The sequence below is a fragment of the Malaya genurostris genome, chromosome 2 (genome assembly GCF_030247185.1).
Source record: "Malaya genurostris strain Urasoe2022 chromosome 2, Malgen_1.1, whole genome shotgun sequence".
Lineage (NCBI taxonomy): Eukaryota > Metazoa > Arthropoda > Insecta > Diptera > Culicidae > Malaya > Malaya genurostris.
In genome coordinates, this window is record NC_080571.1 from 189,425,454 (window position 1) to 189,448,504 (window position 23,051).

Consider the following 23,051-nt stretch of genomic DNA (forward strand, 5'->3'; position numbering starts at 1 on the left):
TACATTTTTTGTCGATTTATTTTATTTTAGCAATTCTTATTACTTGCATTAATGAAATTACAATTATTTCCAAACCACAATAATGGAGCGATGCCCTTGCAGATCGATTAAGATAGAGATATCCTGTAACATTTTTTGTAAAGAAAACGTGATATGTAATATTATGAGGTTTCTAATATAACAGATTATCAATACTTACGCTTGGATTGTTGAAATGCTCCACGAAAGAGAAATGAGCAGATGAAATTTCACTTTTTGAAACACAAGCAAACTATTTTGTTTATTCACAGTTTCGCTGGTTTATAAGAAATATAACTGACACGATTCATTTCAACAATAAACTGTGTTGTATCATTATACAAATTAGATCATAGATGAAAGGAATCAAATGTTTTATTAACATAAAGATAAAGTTGAATTAAATCAACAAAGATTTTGCCAAAAAATACAACTTTTGTTAATAAGCAATTTCAACAATAAAATCAGCTGGAACAGCAAATTTTTTCGTTGGGTTAGACCAAAATGTTAATTCACATCAAACAGAGATTATTGTTGGTGTTGAAGAGGGAAATTGGATTGAAACAAACATATTCTAGTTGGAAATTAACAAAAATCAAATTTAAAAATCTAGTAATTGTTTTGTTCTTTCAAATAAGCTCCATTTTTCTGCGTGTAGCTGCTGAATTTGCTCTTAGGGCATATTAAGTAGTGTTCTACACGCTGCCAAAAAAAAGCCCAACGGTTGACTTAAATTCACCTAACATGAAGTAATCAAGCATGTTTTTAATTGTTGGGTGAAAAGTACTGTATCGGTTGAGTAGTTTTCACTGAACAGTGTAGTTTACTTCAATAAGTTGCTGTTGGGTGAAAAATTTTTGTGTGTTGCATTGCAGAAACTATTGGTCAGATTTGAAGTGAGTGAAATTATTTTGTAAAATTGTCGGTTTTGGGAGAATAATTCAATGATTGTCATCAATCGCAGTGTGAGTAGCTTTGTATAATTTCTTTTTAAAATAATAATTACACCGCAATATCATTTCAGGCGATGGAAGATATTGAGATGCGTTCGATCGCTCAACGGTGCAGTTCCAGCAGCTGAATAGAACAGCCTTGGTAGTTCAATGATATAGTTACATTGTTGAAATATGTAAAAAGATTAATATAAAATAAATAAAGTAATCATAGTTGACTTTACTGTTTGCGTTTTATTTTTCAAACCATCGAACGAAAACTGAAATCAAAATTGGCTTCCTGCACACAACCCCTCTATTGAGTGAAAAGTACTTAAAATTAGGTAAGTTTTTGGCAGCGTGTAGTTCTAGATGCACAGTTTATGTCAGTTTCAAAATTTAAATCTGAATTTGATAACAAGAAAAACTGGCAGCCCCAGCAATGTTTTACTCGTGTTTCAAATATAAAAAAATAGAACGGCTTCGTAGACCAGTTTCAAATTTGACAGAAGAACTGGTCGAATAAATAAAACTAGAACGGCTTGCTGGGGATACCTTTAACACAGACTAACAGACAGGACACTCAAATTAGATTCTTCAACCATATAAACGGTCATTTCGAATATTCCTTTATTTGGGACAGTACTCACATGTGTCATGATGGCGCCACGTCAGCCTATCAAAAACATCCTGTCTGTCATCTAGACTGTGTTTATTTTTTTCATTTACCAACCGAGTTGCCATTCATACAGAATTACCTGTAATGTATTGATTTGTATACCTCCATGCGAATTTCATGCAGGATACAGATTAATTACATATTGCCAAAACTATATACAGAATTGTGCCTACTTCTCATCCTACAACGCAATACAAAATCGAACCTGTTTTGTTACAATATTTACTTGCTTCTGGTCTGCCGTCACCTAATTTCGGGTGAAAATTACCAACACAAGCAAAAATAGTCTAGATGAACAACGTTGAGTAAAATAAATGTTTACCTTCCAACATCGCTAGAAAAGTTAAATATATTATCAACGTAATCCAAAAATTTATTGTGACGATTCATTTTCAAATATTTCGATGAAATCAGGCAACCCTGCAAGCAGCTGATCGGTGTTGACAAACGAGGGGAAACCAATTAGTAAAAAAACTTTTACGTAACACAAGGGGTGTACAGATAGTAAATAGTTCGCGCAGGACAATATAGGTGGAACTAGTGCATAACGAAAAATTATTTTTATAAGAATTTACTCATACTGTCATGTCTGTTAGTCTGTGCCTTTAATTCCAGTTTCTGCTCTATTATAGATCTTCCATATAGAACTTCTAGCTGCTGAATTTGCTCTTAGGGCATATTCAGTAGTGTTCTAGTTCTAGATGCATAAGTTATGTCAGTTACAAAATTTAAAGCTGGATTTTATAACAAGAAAAACTGACAGCCCCAGCAGTGTTTTACTCGTGTTTCAAATATACAAAAAATAGAACGGCATCGTAGATCAGTTTTAAATTTGACAGATGGCCAGTTTTTTATTTTGACAGACTCTAATGTATGAATAAATACAAGAGAACTCATGGCAACGAGTTTATTTTACTCAAATCCATTCTCAAATTTTTGACATATTGTTCCAGTTTATGAATTTGAGTAATCGCAGCTCAAACCATGCGCTATGTTCAAAGAGCGTGTAGGTTTTGAGTTTTTGACCCAAAATTAGTTAGCGGCTGGTAAGAGTGTATACATCCTACTCATTTTTTAAGGTTATGTTTTGTTCGTGCAAAACATAATTCATAACAACAGAAAGAGTGGAAGAGACATATATGTTTTAGTAATGCTTACCAAAGAGTATCGAATTTGCATGCCACTTACTGTGGAAGAGGTTGAGTTTAATGTATAACAACATTCAAGTATATAAAAATATTTGTTTTATAGTATAAAATTGGACAATTGTATATGATTGCCCGACACAGTCTTGAGCAGTCCAATGAAGGGAATGGCGTAGAAGTGATTGAAAATAATGAATGCATTGACCCTGTACATGGTAAAGGCCAATTCACAGAAAAGAGGATTCATCTCTCGAGGTAAGAAACGGTAATGAATGAATCTGAACCATATTCAGGCCTTTATAACACATCTTTATAACAATGGTATTTTGAAATACTGGAAACGTCTCTATTTTCGTATTTGGATGATTTACGCAAAAAGCCCCTTTTTCCGTTGTTCTACAAACGGTTTGGTTTGAGAGTCTTGAAAAGAGTTGGCGTGAAATATGCAATCTATCTCACGAATGGAAATTAAGCGTGATATATAGAAGGAATGGAAAAAAATAATCAACTTATTTGCAATTGAGGCTTTCGGTGGTACTAAGAGTGGCGAGAAGAGGAAACCAAATGAACGAACCTTTAAAGGTTGAACCAAACGAGCAAAGAAAATAATTTGTTGCTGAAAAATTCAAGAAGAGTATTGAATGTAACGTATTACAGAATAATAATACTATTCTGCGGAGAATTTTCTTCTACACTGAAAAATTTACGAGATCGATTCATATGTAAACAGCACTTCAATTTAATATGCTTTGCAAAGCGATTTGTTTTAATATTTCACGAGCAAATTTACTAAGAAGCAATATTAGATCATTTTTCATGTGTTTTTCCTTTGGATGTGATGTATTTTGCAATAGAATCGAACTATATGTGTTAAACATTTCATTTTCTAGTGGAAATGGGTACAGCACAAATGTATGTGCAAAACAATTGATTCGGTCAACCGTGTTTCAATTGAAATCTAGGTAGAAAACAATGTGACATTCATATGAAATTCATGTAGAATCTACAGGTAACGACAAAAAAAATGATTATGTCTTGGGTAACGATATATCTTATCGGTTTAATGTGCATTTCAAATAAATGTAGCATGATTTCCACTGAATATCAACAGTTTGTACACACTCAAAAAAAAATCCACCTTCGATTCACTTGAAAAATCACGTAAACTGGTTTCAAATGTCAAATTGAATGTTTTACGTGACGAAATTGAATGTTACACGAACATCCCCTAAAATGAATAGAGTCATCACATAAGATTTATGTGAATTTACCAAACTTCAAACAATCTAAGTGAATTTCCAGTGTGAAAAACTCGATTTTGAAAATGGCGAACAGTGGCCCTCAAAGTATAAGTAGTGTAAATATTTGCGAGAAATATTATTTAATTACAATTTTTAACTACATCGACCGGACCATTCCAGTATGAAAGTTTTCATGTGTTCAACTGGACCGAGTGCCTGCGTGAGTCCGAAAGTGTGCCCGCTCCTGTCGAATGAATCGGTATGAAGCTAGAGACACTGGACCCATGTAATGCAAACTCAACCTGCATCGGTAGTGTTATGGGAGTTCTCGGATCTCGACTTCAGCTTCGGTTGGATGGCAGTGACAACAAAACGATTTCTGGAGGCTTGTCGATTTGATATACCACGACGTTATTGGTTGCTTTTTAAGGCATTGGAATTATATGACAATTTTCTGAAATAAATGTTTTATATTTCATGGCATGTTTCATTTCATAGATTTATATCAAAATCTGGAATCTCCCTTTCGACTTCAACCAATATATAAAATTGTAATTTTCTGGTATCTAAATTTGATATGAACTGATAGATAAATGTGATATGAACAGTACATTACATTTTACCTATGAAACACGTAACTTTTACTGGATTATGCATTAAACAGCTTTTAAATGCCAGTCCATTAAAACCTACGTGAAAAGTAGGGTGGAAAATATTCACATAACTTTTCACGTAACTATAATATGATTATTATTTTGAGTGTATGTGTTTTACATTTGATTTTACAATATAAGTGGTTCAGCCTTTGGCTTTTCATCTTTGCTACGCCTAATTTAATGTTAATTATGTTCTGATGTGCATTTTTGATCTTTTTACATTATGAAGTTAGATATTCTATTTGTTTTAATGATTAAAATAAAAGAGCCTACCTACTTAACCTAACTTAACCTAATACATTCAAATTTTGAATAATTTCAATTTCTGAGGCTGAGCACCCCTCTCCAAATTTTGTGCAATATTGCTCGAATCTTTGTTCTAGGGTATCCAGGGAGGCTAGTTCATGCACCTCACTGGTTCTCGTCCAAGGGGGCAGATTAAGGATCATTTTTAGTATTTTGTTTTGAATTCGTTTGAGCCTCAGTTTGTGCGTTCGAGCACAACCCCGCCAAACGGGGACTGCGTATTCGATTGCGGGGTAGATGATTTGTTTGTAGACAGCCATCCGATTCTTCAGGCACAGTTTTGATGTTCTACATATCAACGGGTACAGAGACCTGATGAGTATGCTGCATTTGATGATGATTTTTTCAACATGTGACCTGAAGATCAGATGTCTGTCATACGTTAGTCCTAGATAGACCACTTCGTCTGACCACTGTACGACTGCGCCACCGAACCGAATTCTGCATTCGTCAGACGGAACAAGTCTAGTCGATCTCGAATGCGGAAACAGGATGACTTGAGTCTTCGCTGCATTGATTACAATTTTCCAGTTGGTGAAATATTCATTTAGAGCATCCAGACCCCTCTGCAATTTGTTCTTCAGAATACTGACGACTCGTCCATCATAAAGGATGGCCGTATCGTCAGCAAACTGTGACAAGACTCCACCCCCCGGAAGAGGTGGGATGTCTGATGTATAAATATTGTACAGTATGGGCCCCAGGATACTTCCTTGAGGCACACCTGCAGGGATGGGAAATTTGTCCGATTGGACATTTTGCAGAGAAACCTGGAAAGCTCTATTTGAAAGATAACTTTTGATGATCTTAATCAGATACATCGGAAATTTGTATCGATGAAGCTTGTACACCAGGCCATCATGCCATACATTGTCGAACGCTTTCTCGATATCCAAGATCGCCATTGCTGTCGATTTGGATACTGACTTGTTCCGTCGAATGATGTTGGTAACTCTTGTGAGTTGATGAATGGTAGATCTTCCTTTCCGGAACCCAAACTGTTCCTCCAGGAAGACACCATGTTGGTCTGCGAATGCAAGGATTCGGTTTTGGATCGATTTCTCAAACAGCTTAGACAGGGCAGAGAGTAAGCTGATGGGCCGATAGCTCTTAGAAAAAGAAGGGTCTTTTCCCGGTTTCAGTACTGGGATAACTTTAGCTAACTTCCACATTGAAGGGAAGTAGCCAAGCTCCCAGCACCGGTTAAATATTTTAGCTAGAAAAGCAAATGAGCGAGTGCTCAGATGCTTCAGCTCGATGTTAAAGGTGTTGTCAAAACCGGGGGCCTTCATATTTTTTTATTTCTTCACAGAAGATATCAGCTCATCGGCTGTGACTCTGCTTTCCTCTAACACTAAGCTGTTTGATCGATCCACCTCGGCCACACTATCGGCAACGGTCGCTTCATGTGGGCTAACTATGTTGAGCCCCAGATTGTGCGAACACACAAACTGCCGCCCCAGTTCATTAGCCTTCTCAGCAGGTGTTATTAGAATATGTTCACTATCTGCACCCTCAGGTGGAACCAGTGGAGGGATAGGTTTGGGTTTTTTCTTTAGAACCTTCGCCATTGACCAGAAGGGCTTGGAAAGTGGTGTTATTTGGCGAAGGGTATGTTGAAACTCTTTGTTTCTTAAATTTGTCATCCTCTCCTGGATAACCCTAGTTAGTTTGTTACAGGTGATCTTCTTATGACGATCACCTGTACGTTGAAATTGCCTCCGAAGGATATTTCGGAAACGGATGATGTATTTGGTGTAATTGTCGATTTGGAGAGAGGTACTCACCCTGCTTTCTAACGGGATCGTCCTAGCTCGAGCAGCAGCAATCGCTTGTTGGATGGTTGAGAGCGCCGAGTCAATTTCCGCCGAGGAACCCAGCGGTAGCTCGACATCGATGTGTTCATCTGTGATGCACTGGAACAGGTTCCAATCAACCCGATGATAGTTTAGCCTGGTGTGCTCAACTCGTTGGACTGAGGAGCAAACTTCAGCCACCACCGGATAGTGGTCCGAGCTGAGTTCCTGATGTACAATCGGTTGGGAGATGTTGCTCAGGTTCGTGGCATACAAGTCCAAAGTAGCGTGGTTACCGGAACGATTCGTTGGCGTCATTATTCCAGATTTCGCCATTTTTGTTGCAACGAAGATTTCCCCATGATGGATGTTTTGCGTTGAAATCGCCGGCGATGATGAACTGACCTCGTCGCCGAGTCAGCTTTCTGATGTCACGACGAAGAACAGTTGTTGTATCGTCCCGGGCTGAGGCTTGCTTTGGACAGTATGCCACGATGAAGGTGATGTTACCAGCAGATGTTGTTATCTCCACTCCAACAGCTTCGATGAACTTTAAACTGAAACTCGGCAGTAGACGGCAGTAGATATTTTTTCGGATCGCAATCGCCACACCTCCCCCTCTGGTGTTTGGTCGATCCAGTCTTACCAGGCGGAATCCCGGTATGCTGATGCTCACGTCTGGTTTGAGGTGAGTTTCGGTGAGAAATGCTATGTCAGTATTTTTCTTTTCAAGAAAGGCTCCCAGTTCGTAAATTTTGCTCTTGAGAGAGCAAGCGTTCCAATTAAGCAGGTTTAATTTAACAGCCATTTTCGATGACGAAAAGACCAAGGGTATAAATTTGTTCAAATTTTGACTTGCAATTGCGTAGGCTGGTCGCAAGTTGTTGAAATAATGCTGCGAGTTGCACAGGGGAGTACAGCGGGGAAGTGCTCTCAGAGGATAGAGGCGGATTATTCGGCAGTTGCTGAAATTGCTGGTTGAGATTCCCCCATCCAGGTGGAGGAAAATAGGGCAAACTTGGTAGTGGTTGACCATTGCCTTGTTGATTTCCGTTTGGATTTGGAAGAGGGGGGAAGTTCATCTCCTTTATGTTAATCGGTTTCGATTTCTTATTCGGCTGTTTCTTCTCCATTGCTGCTTTGCGTATTTTCAAGAACTCTGCTCTCTGCGGACACTCTTTACTAGTTGCGTGATGACTTCCTTCACAGTTTGCACATTTGATAGCTGTTTCCTCCATCGGTTCACATTCATCCGAACGGTGTTTGCCTGCGCAGTTCGAACAACGGCTTTGGATGTGGCAGTTCCGTGCGCCATGACCATATTTGAGGCAATTTGTGCACTGAGTTACCTCACGGTGGACATGTTTGTAGCGTTCCCATTCGACTATGATGTGGAAAAGAGCTTTGATGTTCTTTAACTCGTTTAGCGTTGTAGAACCTCGTTCTAGATGTACCAGGTAGAGCTGATCCCGGTATTTCACGTTTTGGTTATGCCGTTTGATCTTGAATACTGCCAATGGCTTCAGATTATTATCTGCCAGTTCCTTCTGGAGCTCTTCCAACAGCATATCCGGTAGGCCACGTAGAACTACCTTGAATGGTTTACTGGAAGCGATGTCGTGGGTGAAATACTCCAGCTTCATCATCTTCACGTAGTTCTCTACTGAGTTGTAATGCAGTCGAGATGGTACGATGATTTTGTATCCGTTTGCACACATACGGATTGTTGCTTGTAAACCGTGGCTGATCAAGCTGTTGAGGTCCGCACGAAGGGTAGCAGGAAATCCCTGTATGTAGAAAGGTGGTAGTTTCTCCTTCTTTTCAATTTCCTGAACTTCAAGTCCAACGAACTTGTTTTTGCCTAACAGGCGTTTGGTTGCAGCCGCCTCGTCTCCGCCGGCATCTGGATCATGCTGACGTTTGCCAGCACCTGAGCTGGATTGCCCTTTACTAGAGCCCGCTTTTCCCATTACTTGGGATACCGACGAACTAGCGAACAACGCGTGAAAACTTTCCAAATACTTAACACTTTCAAAAATGCGTCTTTACTCGGAGAGAGCTAAACACAGAATGACGACGACCATAAGAAACACTAATGATATTTCGCTACAAGTTTCGCATATGGAAATCATAAGTCTTATGATCTTCAGAAAATAAATTATCGACCTACTTATGAATTTCATAAATCATAACTATGAACCATAACTATCTTCATTTGGTCTGAATAGATAATTATTTCCTATTCTGTAGATAGCAAATGATGGACCAATAACTTCTACCATATTAACAACATACATTATATCAGTTTTTTCTGTTGCTTCATATGCTAAAAAATTGTCATATTCTTCTAATTTCCAATTTCTATGTATTGCACACACTGCGTAGATTTTTTAAAAAATTGTTCCTGTTTTCAAAGCATATATTTAAGTCATGTGAAAACGAGTCCGGATTAACAATAGCTTCCGATTTTTGGATGTTATTTTCCTCAACAAACGCAATATTTTCTATTTGCTATTTGCATAAACAAGGTGTTATTATAATGAAATAAAATAATGAATAAATTCTTACATTTCTTTCCTTTCAATCCGCAATCCAATTCCAAACAGTTTCTGAAAGAACAGAATATTTTGAAACCCACCAATTTATTTTTTCATCTCCACAGGCGATCAACCGAATCAATTTTAATTTTGAATTTTGAAAAAGTTACACACGCTTCAGATGGTGCGATTTCCATAGAGTTTTAAAGCAAAATGTGCTCATTAAAAATAACGGTGTCCGTTTTCCTTCTTCATGGTTTGACTATTTTTATAAGGAATAGTTATGACATTTTCACAAGGTAAAATGTTATAAAAATTATAAATTGTGATTTTATGAATGCATATGTCATTGATGTGAATGATGTGAGATCCTTTTGGCAGTTTTTGACAACTATTTCCAATGCTGCCGAGAACCGGAATAATCAAAGTTTGTTTGGTATGGTAAGCAATTATGATGCACGCTAGTTAGGGGCTGGGGTCCACTAGGAGATTGATAGTACCTATTAGCTCTCTCCGGACAATACCAGCCTAGATGCCGTGTGGGAAGTGCGATATCTTTCCACTTGTCTGTGTGCCTAAAATAGAGAAAAGATCCAAATTTAACTGAACATACTACACGATGTGACATTCCACTGTAGACACTGGAGAATAAAGGATGTACTTTTTGTTTGCGCTTTGTAAATCCCTTTCTTTAGTTCGTCGGTTATTATTCCGAAAGTCCCGCGTTAAATCCGTTCGATTCCTGGCTATGGCCATCTGAAGTCTTTCCGCTGCGCGATTCATCTGCTGTTAAGGCGATTTAACCATCAGGTTATGGGCCCAGAGCATTGTGTTTGACGGCGTGAAAGTAATTGCAATGCACGGTCTTTTGTGATTGCTGCTGGTGACCATTTTGTAAGTGCCTGGCTGTGTCGCACACGTCGAAGTGGCGTCAACAGTTCTTCTCTGAGTTGCCGAATAAAATTGTTATACCTCAGTGTGAGTAAAACTGTTCGGAGATTTGGTAAAAAATGGCCGAAAAATATTTGTTTGCCCGTCTAAACAACCAAAACTATTCGACCTGGAAAACTCGAATGAAGATGTTGTTGAAGAGAGAAGAATTATGGCACGTTATTGGTAATGAAAAGCCAGAACCGGTTCCCAATTCATGGAATAAAGCTGATCAAAAGTGTTATGCAACAGCGGTATTATACATCGAGGATAATCAACTCAATCTAGTCAAGGAAGCAAAAACGGCAAAAGAGTTGTGGATGTGTTTAAAAAACTACCACGAGAAAACAACCGTAACATCCCGTGTTTCTTTATTGAAAAAAGTTTGTAACTTGAATCTGGTAGAAGGCGCGGATGTTTAAAAGCACATATTTGATCTCGAAAAACTTTTTGATCGTTTAACGTGTGCAGGTCAGGCACTAGAAGATTCGCTGAAAGTTGCGATGGTGCTTCGGAGTTTACCGGAATCGTTTGATGGACTAGTGACGGTTAAACAGAAATTGTTGGACGAACATCAGCGGCGGGTGGAGTTTACGGATACTGTAGAAAAAGCTATGAAGATGCAGCCAAAGGAACAGAGGAAGAAAAAAGTGTGTTTTTATTGTCAGAAACCTGGTCATTTTCGAAGGAACTGCCGTTTACTTTTAAAAAAGAAGGGTGATGAAATGAAAACGAAACCAGAGGAAACTAAGCAAAAGAAAAGTGATGCGAAAGTGAAGCAGGTGGCAGTAAATGAAACGCCAATTTGTTTCTCAGTCGGAAACGGGCGTCGCAAGGAGTGTTGGTACATTGATAGTGGCTGCTCGAGCCACATGACAAGCAACCGGTCATTCTTCGTGAATTTGGATGAAAGCAAACGTGTTGAAGTTGTTCTGGCCGATGGATCTGTATCGCAATCGCAGGGAATAGGTGATGGAGGTGTTTAAATGAAGATGGAAATATTATTGATGTTAAATTTTGTGAAGTACTTTTCGTTCCGGCTATAGATAGTGGCTTGGTATCAGTTCGAAAGTTGACACAAAAGGGTTTTGTTGTGAATTTTTCTGGATCAACATGTTTGATCGTTAATGATACCGGTAAATCAGTAGAGTTGGGTGAGCTGAACGGAAATCTTTTTGCTTTAAAAACGGTCGAGTGTGCAAATATTAGTCAAGAAACTAAACATCTTTCGAATTGTCAGCATATCAGGCATCGACGATTTGGCCACCGAGATCCAGCGGTGTTGGGAAAGTTGAAGTCAGGAGATTTTAACTTTGGTTTCCAAATGAAGGATTGTGGTTTAAGACAGATTTGTGAGTATTGCCTTAAAGGTAAGCTTTCGCGTACGCCATTCCCTAAAACTTCAACGAATAGAGCTGGTAGAATTTTAGACTTGGTTCATACTGACGTATGCGGACCAATGGCGAATGTCACCCCAGGAGGTAATCGTTATTTAATGACAATTATAGATGACTTTAGTCGATATACAGTCGTGTCTCTTTTAAAACAAAAGTCCGATGTAATTAATGTCATCAAACGTTATGTTGCATACATGAAAACGAGATTCGGCAGAGTCCCGTGCGTCATCAGGTCGGATGACGGCGGAGAATACACTAGCAACGATTTAAAAGCGTTTTACCAACAGGAGGGAATTGAAGCTCAGTACACAGCTGCTTATTCTCCTCAGCAGAATGGCGTGGCTGAGCGAAAAAATCGCACATTGCAAGAAATGGCCACGTGTATGTTGCTAGATGCAAATCTTGACAAAAGGTTTTGGGGTGAAGCTGTAATGACGGCTGCATATATACAAAATCGTCTCCCTTCTCGAGTCATTGATAAGACTCCATACGAAAAATGGTTCGATAAATCACCTGTGTTGAGCCATTTCCGTGTTTTCGGATGTCCCGCATATGTTCATATACCGAAAGTAAAACGTGCGAAGTTGGACAGTAAGTCACAAAAACTTATATTCGTTGGATACTGCGAAGATCGTAAGGCTTTCCGGTTCTTGGATCCAAACACAAATCAAATAACAATTAGTCGTGATGCCGTATTTATGGAACAGCCTAATGGGTCATTGATGCCAGAATCGGAAACCAATGAAATCAAATTTGAAGACGATTTTGGTTGGAATGATTTAAATCAGTGCGGAGCTTCGAGTCAGGAGGAGCATGCTGTCGAACAGAGTCCTCCGGATTAACAAGTAGCCCAAGAAGATTCGGACGATGAGTTTTTTGGGTGGGAAGAAGAAGAGGTAGTTGAACCCACAGATGATTCACAAGACAGACGCTCGACTCGAGGAAATTTACCACGTCGACTTCAAGATTATGTCGTAGAAATAGCTATGGTTACTGAAGTGGACCCACTTAGTTATGATGAAGCAACTAGTGGTTCGGAAAAGGATTTGTGGTATGCAGCGATGAAGGAGGAGTACGACTCTCTCGTGCGAAATGAAACATGGACTCTGGTTGAATTACCTATCGATCGAAAATCAATAGGCAGTAAATGGATATACAAGAAAAAGGAAGACAGCATGGGTAACGTAACGAAGTATAAAGCTCGATTAGTCGCACAAGGTTTTTCGCAACAGTATGGCGTAGATTTTGATTCAATTTTTGCTCCTGTTGCTACTCATTCATCGTTGAGGATTTTATTTACCATTGCTGGTGAGAAACGTATGAAGGTTCGTCATTTGGACGTTGAAAGTGCATATTTACACGGCCAACTCAAGGAAGAGTTGTATATGAAACAACCCAAAGGTTTTGTGAAGTCCGGTCAGGAAAATTTAGTGTGTAAGCTTCAACGAAGCTTGTACGGTCTTAAGCAAGCAGCAAAAATTTGGAATGACACAATTTGCGCTGTGTTGGAGAAAATTGGTTTTCGGCAATCGAAAGCTGATCTGTGTTTGTTTACCAAACGATCTGCAAAAGGATGGATGTATCTTCTAAGTCAAGGTGACCAAAGACTCCGATGGTTTTTATCTATTAGCTCAAAGTAGTTACACAAAGAAAATAGCTCATCGATTCCAACTTGATCAAGCGAAAGGGTCTAGATTTCCTTTAGATACTGGTTACTATCGCAATCGAGAGGGAAGTAAGCCATTGCCGAACAACAAATTGTGTCAGGGTTTAGTTGGACCATTATTATACGTTGCTGTGAATACACGTCCAGACATCTTGGCTAGTGTATCAATTCTTGGAAGAACTGTAAGCCGTCCTACAGAAACGGATTGGGTGGAGTTGAAAAGGGTAGTGAGATATCTCTTAACTACCTGTGATTATAAATTGAAGCTAGCATGTACAAGAGGTGGTACACTCAAATTAATCGGTTACAGCGATGCCGACTGGAGTGGGGATACATCAGATCGTAAATCGACAACGGGTTTCCTATTCCTGTTAGGAAATTCAACGATTTCTTGGGTCAGTCGCAAACAGACAAACGTAGCAGTTTCCAGCATGGAAGCAGAATACATTGCATTGTCGGAAGCTTGTAAAGAAGTAGTTTGGCTACGTTGGCTTCTGGAAGATTTCGGTATTAAACAGGAGGAACCTACAGTCATTTTCGAGGACAATCTCAGCTGTATAGAGTTTGTATCGATCGATCGGATTTCAAGCCGTTCCAAACATATTGACACGCGTTTTTGTTTCGCTAAAGATTTGTCAAGTAAAGGTTGTGTATCTGTCCAATATTGTCCGTCAGAAGTTATGATAGCAGACATCTTAACCAAACCACTTGGGTATATAAAGCAGAAAAAGTTCTCGGAAATGATGAGGTTATCCAGTAGCAAATGAAGATATCGAGGAGGAGTGTGGGAAGTGCGATATCTTTCCACTTGTCTGTGTGCCAAAAATAGAGAAAGAGAGAAAAGATCCAAATTTAACTGAACATACTACACGATGTGACATTCCACTGTAGACACTGGAGAATAAAGGAAGTACTTTTTGTTTGCGCTTTGTAAATCCCTTTCTTTAGTCGTCGGTTATTATTCCGAAAGTCCCGCGTTAAATCCGTTCGATTCCTGGCTATGGCCATCTGAAGTCTTTCCGCTGCGCGATTCATCTGCTGTTAAGACGATTTAACCATCAATCCGGCTGAAAAAAATGAACCAAGAATAGATACACTGAGTTTCTGCTTCCATGTCGTAAAAGGCGACAATTGCATGAGTTTCTTTTTCCTTTCAGTAGTCAGATATTTTCAATATTTCACTTCTGATGACTCTATTTTACTAAATTATCTCTTCATTCAACCTATAAATTTTCGTCTAGCTACGGAGAAAAGTTTTATTTAGAATGTTTTCTTTTTCCAATATCAATAACATGATTGTCTTTCAGGATTATAAATTGAATGATAAAAATTAACCATTGCACAAATCCGTTCATATTACAAAGTTAATAACAGAGATAACATTTATCGGTATATTGAATACATAGTAAAAAACACTTGATATTAATATTTTAAACAATAAATTAATATTTTTCTCGGTAGCCGGCTGCCCAGATCAACCAATATAACCATTTAATAATTTTAATAAATAATTAAAACAATAAATCGGAAATAATACAAAATCAAGACCTTTATTTGGTGATTTAAAATGATTTTATAATAACTGTTTAGAATATGTCAATGCAATGAATCAACTATTTGGTCTAAATCCTATTCACTCGTTTATTTTGTATCACGTAATTTCATTTATAAAAAAATATGGAAGTTTTTATTCTATACGCGATAGTATTGCAAATTTTTCTTTAGTTTCCTCGAAAAAAAGCTGTGAATCAAGACTTCCCGGGACTTCAATATAGGATATTGTTGAAACGTTCGCTCGGGAAGTCAGTGAGTTTAGTGGTGCATCCGAGCATCTTGAAACCGGAGCATATCTAGTCGCGCGCGAAACCAATACTGAATTTTTTACTAACAAATATCCTTCTCCCGTGACACTTGTGGAGTGCGCAGTAGTATATACGGCCTCTAGTAACAACAAGTGTTGGACTAACATCCCTTCCCATTCCTTAGACGATCTACGTTCGGGCCTGGCCGGCGCCGGTACTGATCAATGAATTCTAGGATTATCAGAAGATGTACATTGAAGGATGATTTACCAGTCCCAGGTCGGATCATCTAGAAACTCCCTGTACAATTTCAGCTAATCCCGATCAGTAACGGAGTAGCAACCAGGGGTGGTCGCTCAAGCTCAAGCTCAAGTAAGCAATTATGATCTACACATTGGAATAGTTTTGAATGTAATTAAAAAGAATTTTTCCCACTATTAGACTTTCTACTTGAACCTAAGTTTGTGAAAATCATTTGGACGAATTTGGACATTATTTTCGGTGCCTCTGGAATCGGAAATCGGGAACCAGGGTAATCGGAATCCTATGTCATCTTTAATTCTAAAGTAGAGAAAATCGGTTTAGTCATTCGAGCAATTCTACTGAGTGATAAATTGAAGTCAAACCCTATTGATACGCGATTGAATGATCTCTGCAAACCCAAAATAGCATAGTTAGCACCGTAGTTAGTTCGTCGTAAAGGAATTCGAAGAAATGAACTGTTGCGAAGAGCACGGGGTAGGACGTTGATATTAATTTTGCAGAGCAAAGCAGGGCAGTCAATCTCATCATTCAAAACATCTGCTATTAATAATGCACGAGCAACATCTCCTCGAACCTGTAGTGTATCGAGACCGATTGGTAATCCGCGACTTTAGTAGCTTGGTAGTTGGTGAGGATTGTTCCACGGTAAGTGCCGAAGAGCAACAGTACTCCAAAGTAGAACGAACACGTTAGCAGTACAGAATTTTTAAGCAGTAAGTGTCTGTAAAATTTTTAGCCACCCTCCGCACCCTCCTCACAAATTCTAAGTTGTGAGAAGTGTTCGAAACAATACAGCTGATGTGTTGCTTGAATGTCCCCTGCCATGGTTGGTGGGCTTAACGGTATTGCAAACATCATCAGATACAATCAATTAGCGTTACAATCTTATAAAGATATGTGTAACAGCATTGAGCTTCATTATTGAATTTAGTGAATGAAATATAAAACGACTTGAATAAGATGTTGATTGCATTACGCTCCAACATCCCCTCCCATTGGTGGTGGGCTTGACGGTATTGCAAACATTATCACATACAATCAATTACCGTTACAATTTGATAAAGATATGCGTTACAGCGTTTAGCTTCATAATTGAATTAAATGAATAAGATATGGAACGACTTGAATAAGATGTTGATTGCATTACGCTCCAACATCCGGGGTTGGAGGGCCGGTAGTACTTAACTAAGCTCTTTTTTATGTTTTATTTTCATACTACCGGCCCTTATTACCAGTGTGAAGTGAAAATTAAGTGGAGTGAACGTATCCCAATTGGGTTTCACTACTTACCTTACCTAACAGCTATAGGCCTGGGGTGTCCTTTGCTGTATAAAGAATACGTCTCCACATAATTCGGTCCATGGATGCTCGTCGCCAGTCACTCAAGGCCAGGCTTCCCAAATGTACCGCCGCGCGACATTATTATTGAGGCTGTCATGCTACTCTTTCCATGACAGCCTTGTGATAGGTTTCATCACGACAGCCCTTAGACAAATAGTTCTGTACAGCCAACGTTGCCGTCATTCAATTCGTTCGACAGTTCATTCCATCTCAAGACATTTTGTCGACAGCCGAAGAAGTATGAAGTTCTCGCTATTGCGACAGTAAACTTCGGGTATCAGTCACTGCGTTGTTTCTGTCGAGAGCAAAATATTACTCTCCCTTGACCAGGTCTGCGACAGTAGCCGGTGCGGTCGAATATATTTCTCTAGGTTTGATATGACGATTCGAGGCAAGCATGTGGGTTTTTAGTTTTGCCTTTGGTGATTGCTTTGCGCCGCGGTTGATCATTGCGCATAGCAATCACCGTTGTTAGGGCATTGATAACAATATAATTGATAATTAATAATATACGAAACTACTAATACGAAACGGATTGAAGAACGTACTTTGGTTTTAATGAAAGTTAATTTTTATATTTTGGTCGATCTTCTATGAATCGATCGATCGATCAATGAAATTCCATAGAAAGAAAAGTTAATTTTCAAGAAATTATATTCATAATTAAAGAGCAATGTATTTCAACAGCTGAGACAGTTCGGCGTGCTCGTTTCAGGCAGTTTACGTTCGGTTTGTGGGCTGTAACATTCATAGTGTATGCGCGTACTGATGTGCGTGAAGCATTATTTTCATCCTCTTTATCTCTTCCTTCAGGATAGTAAAGGCGCGATCGTTCCTTATACAAGAGTGTATAAGCCAATTGAATCAGATTTTAGATTTATATGTAAACGGTAAATAAATGTTCGTAGCGAAAGATATATTCAAATCAAAGATTCCGTATTCGATACTCGTTAGCGTGATTCTGACTAGCCTTCGACTTTGCAGTCGATTTATAAGTCTACGGGACTATTGCATGGCCAGTGCTGTAATACTACGGATCCTTTCAAGTCAGGACTGAAAATTACGAAACCTGGCTCGTTAAGTTCGTTATATGTACATTGAACCACCAATCGAATAAAAACCTTGAGTTCAAAATTTGGAGTCGGAATTTGCAAGGCAAAAATCATTTAGAAACATCTTATTTTCAGGTACCGTACAACAAAACTTTGAATGCAAAAACTGAATGAAAAATTCCGCTTCTTCCAAAAAACATGTTTCCAAGCATGGAATGCAGCATGGTTGCCCGTAACAGATTCGAATGTTTATTTTGTTTTATTTAGAAAAAAAGTTTTAATTCCCCAAGTTATGTAATAATGTCTTTCTTGAGTAATATAACCTCGATGTGCTTTTACGCTCAATCCAATTTTGGAAATGTAGATGTTGCAATTACGAGCCGCACGCAGAAGAAGATGCGGTGCATTGAAATTTCAAACAACACATCCAGTTTATATGCGCTTGCTACAATTCTCGTACACATTTTTGGTTTTCTGTTAGAGTCGGCTCTCACGCCCTCACATTTTCGGAACTTCCAGGGCGAACATGGGATCGGAAAAGGAAAGTTTTTCGTGAATAGCAAAGCGAACTATTGAATTTAATTTGGATCCGACTTCCACAGTCACAATGTCTAATAATGTCGAAAAATTTCTAAAGTCTAATTGGCTTAGTAGCTTGTGTTTGCATTAAAAAAAATCAAACGTTTGGAACTATAAATATTGTAACTAAATAGTGAAACATTCTGAGAGCCGAGTTCATTGCACATATTTAACAGTTTTCTTTCTGAAAAGAAATTATGTTCTGAAAAATGTAGGTGTAAATCCCCGGTGAACGACCACAATTAAGTTTGAAACTCATTGTTTTAGTTATCCTAGGAGAAACAGAATTTAAGAGCAGTATATGACACGAATTTGCCTGTCTTTTATTTAAAATTCAAAAATTAAATTTTTAAATTCCCAGTTTTGGTACTGATCATCCCTTAATTTCGAAACAAGAAGTTAGATATGGATGAAACTAAAAGGAAGGCTATGGAACCACAAAACCCAGAGTTTGGGTAAGTCAGTCAATGTGCCCATGCACACACACACACACACACACACACATACAAGCATACTTCTACCAGGGCCGCTTTTACAAAGGGATAGTGGGGGCACGTGCCGCCGGGCCCACAGTCTTAGGAGGTCCTTGACGGAACCCACAGAGTAAAACAATAGTAATTAAGTTAGTAGTTAGTTGAGGCACACATATCAATCGTTCCCCCGGGCTCATTATTACGTTAAAAGTTCAATGAAGTGAGTCGAATGGTACATAACACATGTCTTTCGAGGCCATTAAAATTTCGGGTTTCAGAGTGAGTACATCAGTCTCATCTAAAATACCTCATAATTCAGAGATTTTAATTAAATGATTTGCGATTTGAAAATATCTTCTGAACTTTTCTTCTCGATCCATTCAAGACACAAAAATTCTTAATGTGCACCATCAGGAATAAACACATAAACAACCATCTGTTGAACTACTTTTTATCTGAGGGCTTCCCCAATCAACTTCATGGTTGCGGACCCTGTATTCGTGTAGATGGTACTAAAAGATCTACCACCTCAACGAAAAAGAGCTCAATTACAAGGTCCTGGGAGTACATAGAAACTTGCAATGATAGCAAAGAGAAAGTCAATTTAAGCCGCAATGAAGCTATATTAATAGGCACTGAATTCCATAAAAAAAACTTATAAACTTATTTTCATAGTTTTGTGATATTTATGAAAACAAAAGAGGTTTATTGAAGATCGGTTCTCAAAGGTAGTAACAAATTAAGAACTCAACGGGTACCAAAGTGTGCCGACAATTGGTGGAGTAACGTTAAATACACTAAATAATTAATTTTTTTTTTTTTTTAATTTTTTTTTTATTTTTTTTAAAATAATTTATTGGAATATGAGTTAAAATTAAATTATTAAGATTTAAATTGGGTGTTCAGCCACAAGTGGTGACTTTTCAGCCCTGTTATATATATTTGATTTGGTTATTACCATGAGACTAAATAATTAAATAGTTGTGAAAAGTAGCTACGCTTCGATCGAAAAATCAAAACGTCATTATTCAGAATAAGGGTGCATAAGACATTTTTGGAGTATTATTTATGAATGGAAGAGTATCTGTTTCTTTAGGAATAAGAAGGAAGCACTAAGGATCAATACTTTAGAAATTCAGATATATGAGTCGTTACACAAAACTCAGTGTTTATCTTTTAATATTCGTTAGTTATTAAAATTGATTGCATTCGCTGACAGTATATATAAATATAAAACAATTTCTATATTTCACAATGGTAATGTGTTGTAATGAAACCCTAATGTTTCCTGCAAAGGTAATCCCAACAACGCAATCGTATGTACTAGTACCGTTTCATTGAGGCAATCGAAATAGTGCGAGCGCACTATGAACCACAGCTCGTCTCCAGAAACAGCCGGTTTATTACTTCAAGAGACATTGATGAGACAGCCGGCTCGCGACAGCCCTTCGTAACAGTAATTCCCTAAAAATCAAAGGATGTCTTCGATTTTCAAAGGCTGTCGCCGTAACAGTTCATGCGAAAGAGCGAACATAAAGAAACAGGATACAAACAGCCCGTTCGGTTTGACTTCTCTCCGGATAGAATACTCTCATCAAACTGGTGAGTAGAAACTGTCTCAGTGACAGCATTCATTTAGGCATGCGAGCGCTGTTGCCATTACAGTTCGGCATATGCTTGCACACATATTGTAGACTGGGCTTTCGACTTTGCGCTCCGACAGTTCATGCTATCTCGTGGCAGCTGTTATTGAAAAGCAGTACTGCTGGGAAGCCTGCTCAAGGCACAGACGCTTCTGAGATCACCCTCCACTTGATCTATCAACCTTGCTCGCTGCGCTCCTCTTCTTCTTGTACCAGTCGGATTAGATACAAGTACCATTTTCACTGGGCTGTCGTCCGAAATCTTTATGACATGCCCAGCCCATCGTAGACGTCCGATTTTAGCTGTCCATTCGATGGGTGGTTCCCCTAGGTTTTCGTCATCTGTAGACGGGACATACCACTCCATCCATCCATTCCTGCGGTAGAATCTCCTCCTCCCAAATCTTAGAAATAATCCAGTGCAGTGCTCTAGCCAGTGCCTCTTGGTCTTCCTGGTGGTGCTTTTTGCACCGGAAAACCGTGTTCTGTCTGTTCCGTGCCTGTCTGTATCGTTCCTCGTTCGCTCTAGTGCGGTGTTGCAGCATCCTCGCCCTTGTTACATTCTTCTCTTCGACCAACTGCTGACAATCGCCGTCAAACCAGTCATTTCCTCGATTCGATAACCTCGCACCTAGTACGGTTGAAGCAGTGCTACTCTCGACGGACCTGCATTCCTGCAGCAGTCTTCAAGAGTCGCCGCGCTAAGCTGCTCTTCCGTTGGTAGCACTTGCTCCAGTTGTTGCGTGTATTCCTCTGCAGTACGAACGCTGCGTATCTGCTCGAGATTGAGTCCCGGCCTTCCTGTGCGACGAGTGTTGTGCACCGTCGATAGTTTTGAGCGCATACAAACCGCGACAAGGTAGTGGTCAGAATCAATGTCAAGTAGTGTCAGAATCAACTGCGGTAGGTGCGGACATTGATGCCGTCTGAGAAGAATCACCCGTCGATGAGAACGTGGTCGATTTGATTTTCCGTATGTTGATCAGGTGATCTCCAGGTGGCTTTGTGGATATCCTTGTGGGGAAAGAAGGTCCTTCGAACTACCATTCCTAGAGAGGCTGCAAAGCTCACGCATCGTTGGCCGTGGTCGTTTGTTACCGCGTGCAGGCTCTCCAGCCCGATCACCGGCCTACCTGAGCATTCATGTCGCCGATGACGTAAAACTCTCGCCGTGGACAGCTGCCGTAGGTTCGTTCCAGCTGCGCGTAAAATGCTTCCTTCTCGTAATCGGGTCGGGTGGGCAGTGCACATTGATGATGCTATAATTGAAGAAACGACTCTTGATCTTCAATACGCACATGGGCTGCCACACAATCACGCGCTGGCGCATCTTGCCCAACACTACAAATCCCGTTCCTAGAACGCTGGTTGTCCCACAGCTCTGGTAGAAGGTAGCCGCTCGATGCCCACTTTTCCACACCTTCTGTCCCGCCCATCAAAGTTCCTGCAGTGCTACGACATCGAAGCCGCCCATTTGAAGCTCATCATGCATCAAGCGATTTGCAGTTCCACGTGCCAAGCTTCCAATCGTAGTCCTTATTTCGTCGCGTAGGTCTTTGCCGATTGGGGCCTGAATTGCGCATTGTCCAGTCGTTTACCAACCAATTGGGTTTCACACGATGACAACAAATGAACGGTAAATCGAGTCCATATTTGACGTTTATTGGTGGTTTGGATACCATGGAATACTGTGGAATGAGATAGAATATTGTAGAGTAGAATAAAATAATAATGACTTAACCAATGAGCAAACCACTGATAGCTGTTAAACGATGTTCATCCAGTTTATATTGTGAGGATGTGTCGTTGCGGACCTAATGGGTGAGATGATGTGTGAGTGAAATGTAAGAGTACTTGCATGCAAGAACGGTAATAAAGGCCACCGTTTCAGCTCAGGACTAACGATCGAACAACAGAAGAGATAGAAATTGAGTAACGGTACCTCCATTCATCTCAAATCCATTAGTCATTTGATATACGAAAACCATTAGCTATAGTGAGATCTGTTATCTCTGTTTGATATACTAACTTCAAGAGTAACATGAAATTTTGAGCATTTTGCTTCGTTAAAACAGTAGTATTGAACCATCTCCGAACTACTTTTATGCGCTATTGCTTGTTAGAGACAAGGCAAAGATTTTGTATTCGATTTTATCACAATTCATTTATTGAAAGTCGAGTAATCGGTAAAATAACATGGTGCCTCTACTAATGAGATGACTATTGGCAAACAAGTTTTAGTTAGAAATCTATTAGAATAGAAATAGTAACTCAATGCTTGCTTGTGAAATACATGCATGTGTATTTGTGTGTGTGGCTGTGTGTATGTATGTATGTATGTATGTATGTATGTGGTTTTGTGTGTACAATATACATTATACCGTGCCCTTGGGTGCGTTGTATCAAATTGGTCGTGATACATTTCGATTGTGAGTCAGAGTACACCAGATGTTCAAAAGTGTCTAAGTGGATGGTAACACTGGGTCAACCGAAGATAACGAAATGTGAACATGCTGTAGTAATACTAATAAAACCCAAGTGTTAATTGTTACCTTTAGGGAAATCCAGCAAAGTGGAAGGCACAAAGTGAAAAG

General features: G+C 39.2%; 1 protein-coding gene across 2 annotated transcripts in view; it reads left to right on the forward strand.

Moving 5' to 3' along the window:
* Nucleotides 1-2,679: 2,679 nt before the first annotated feature.
* LOC131432811 (cytoplasmic phosphatidylinositol transfer protein 1) overlaps nt 2,680-23,051 on the forward strand; it is a 94,166-nt gene continuing 73,794 nt past the window's right edge. Inside the window, exons 1-2 of one of the 2 annotated variants that reach the window (XM_058599337.1) lie at nt 2,680-2,827; nt 2,881-3,029. In XM_058599337.1, the coding sequence (XP_058455320.1) occupies nt 2,966-3,029 (64 nt within the window). In that variant the 5' untranslated portion in view covers nt 2,680-2,827; nt 2,881-2,965. The remainder of the gene's footprint in view (nt 2,828-2,880; nt 3,030-23,051) is intronic. The other variant, XM_058599338.1, reaches the window with a different exon arrangement.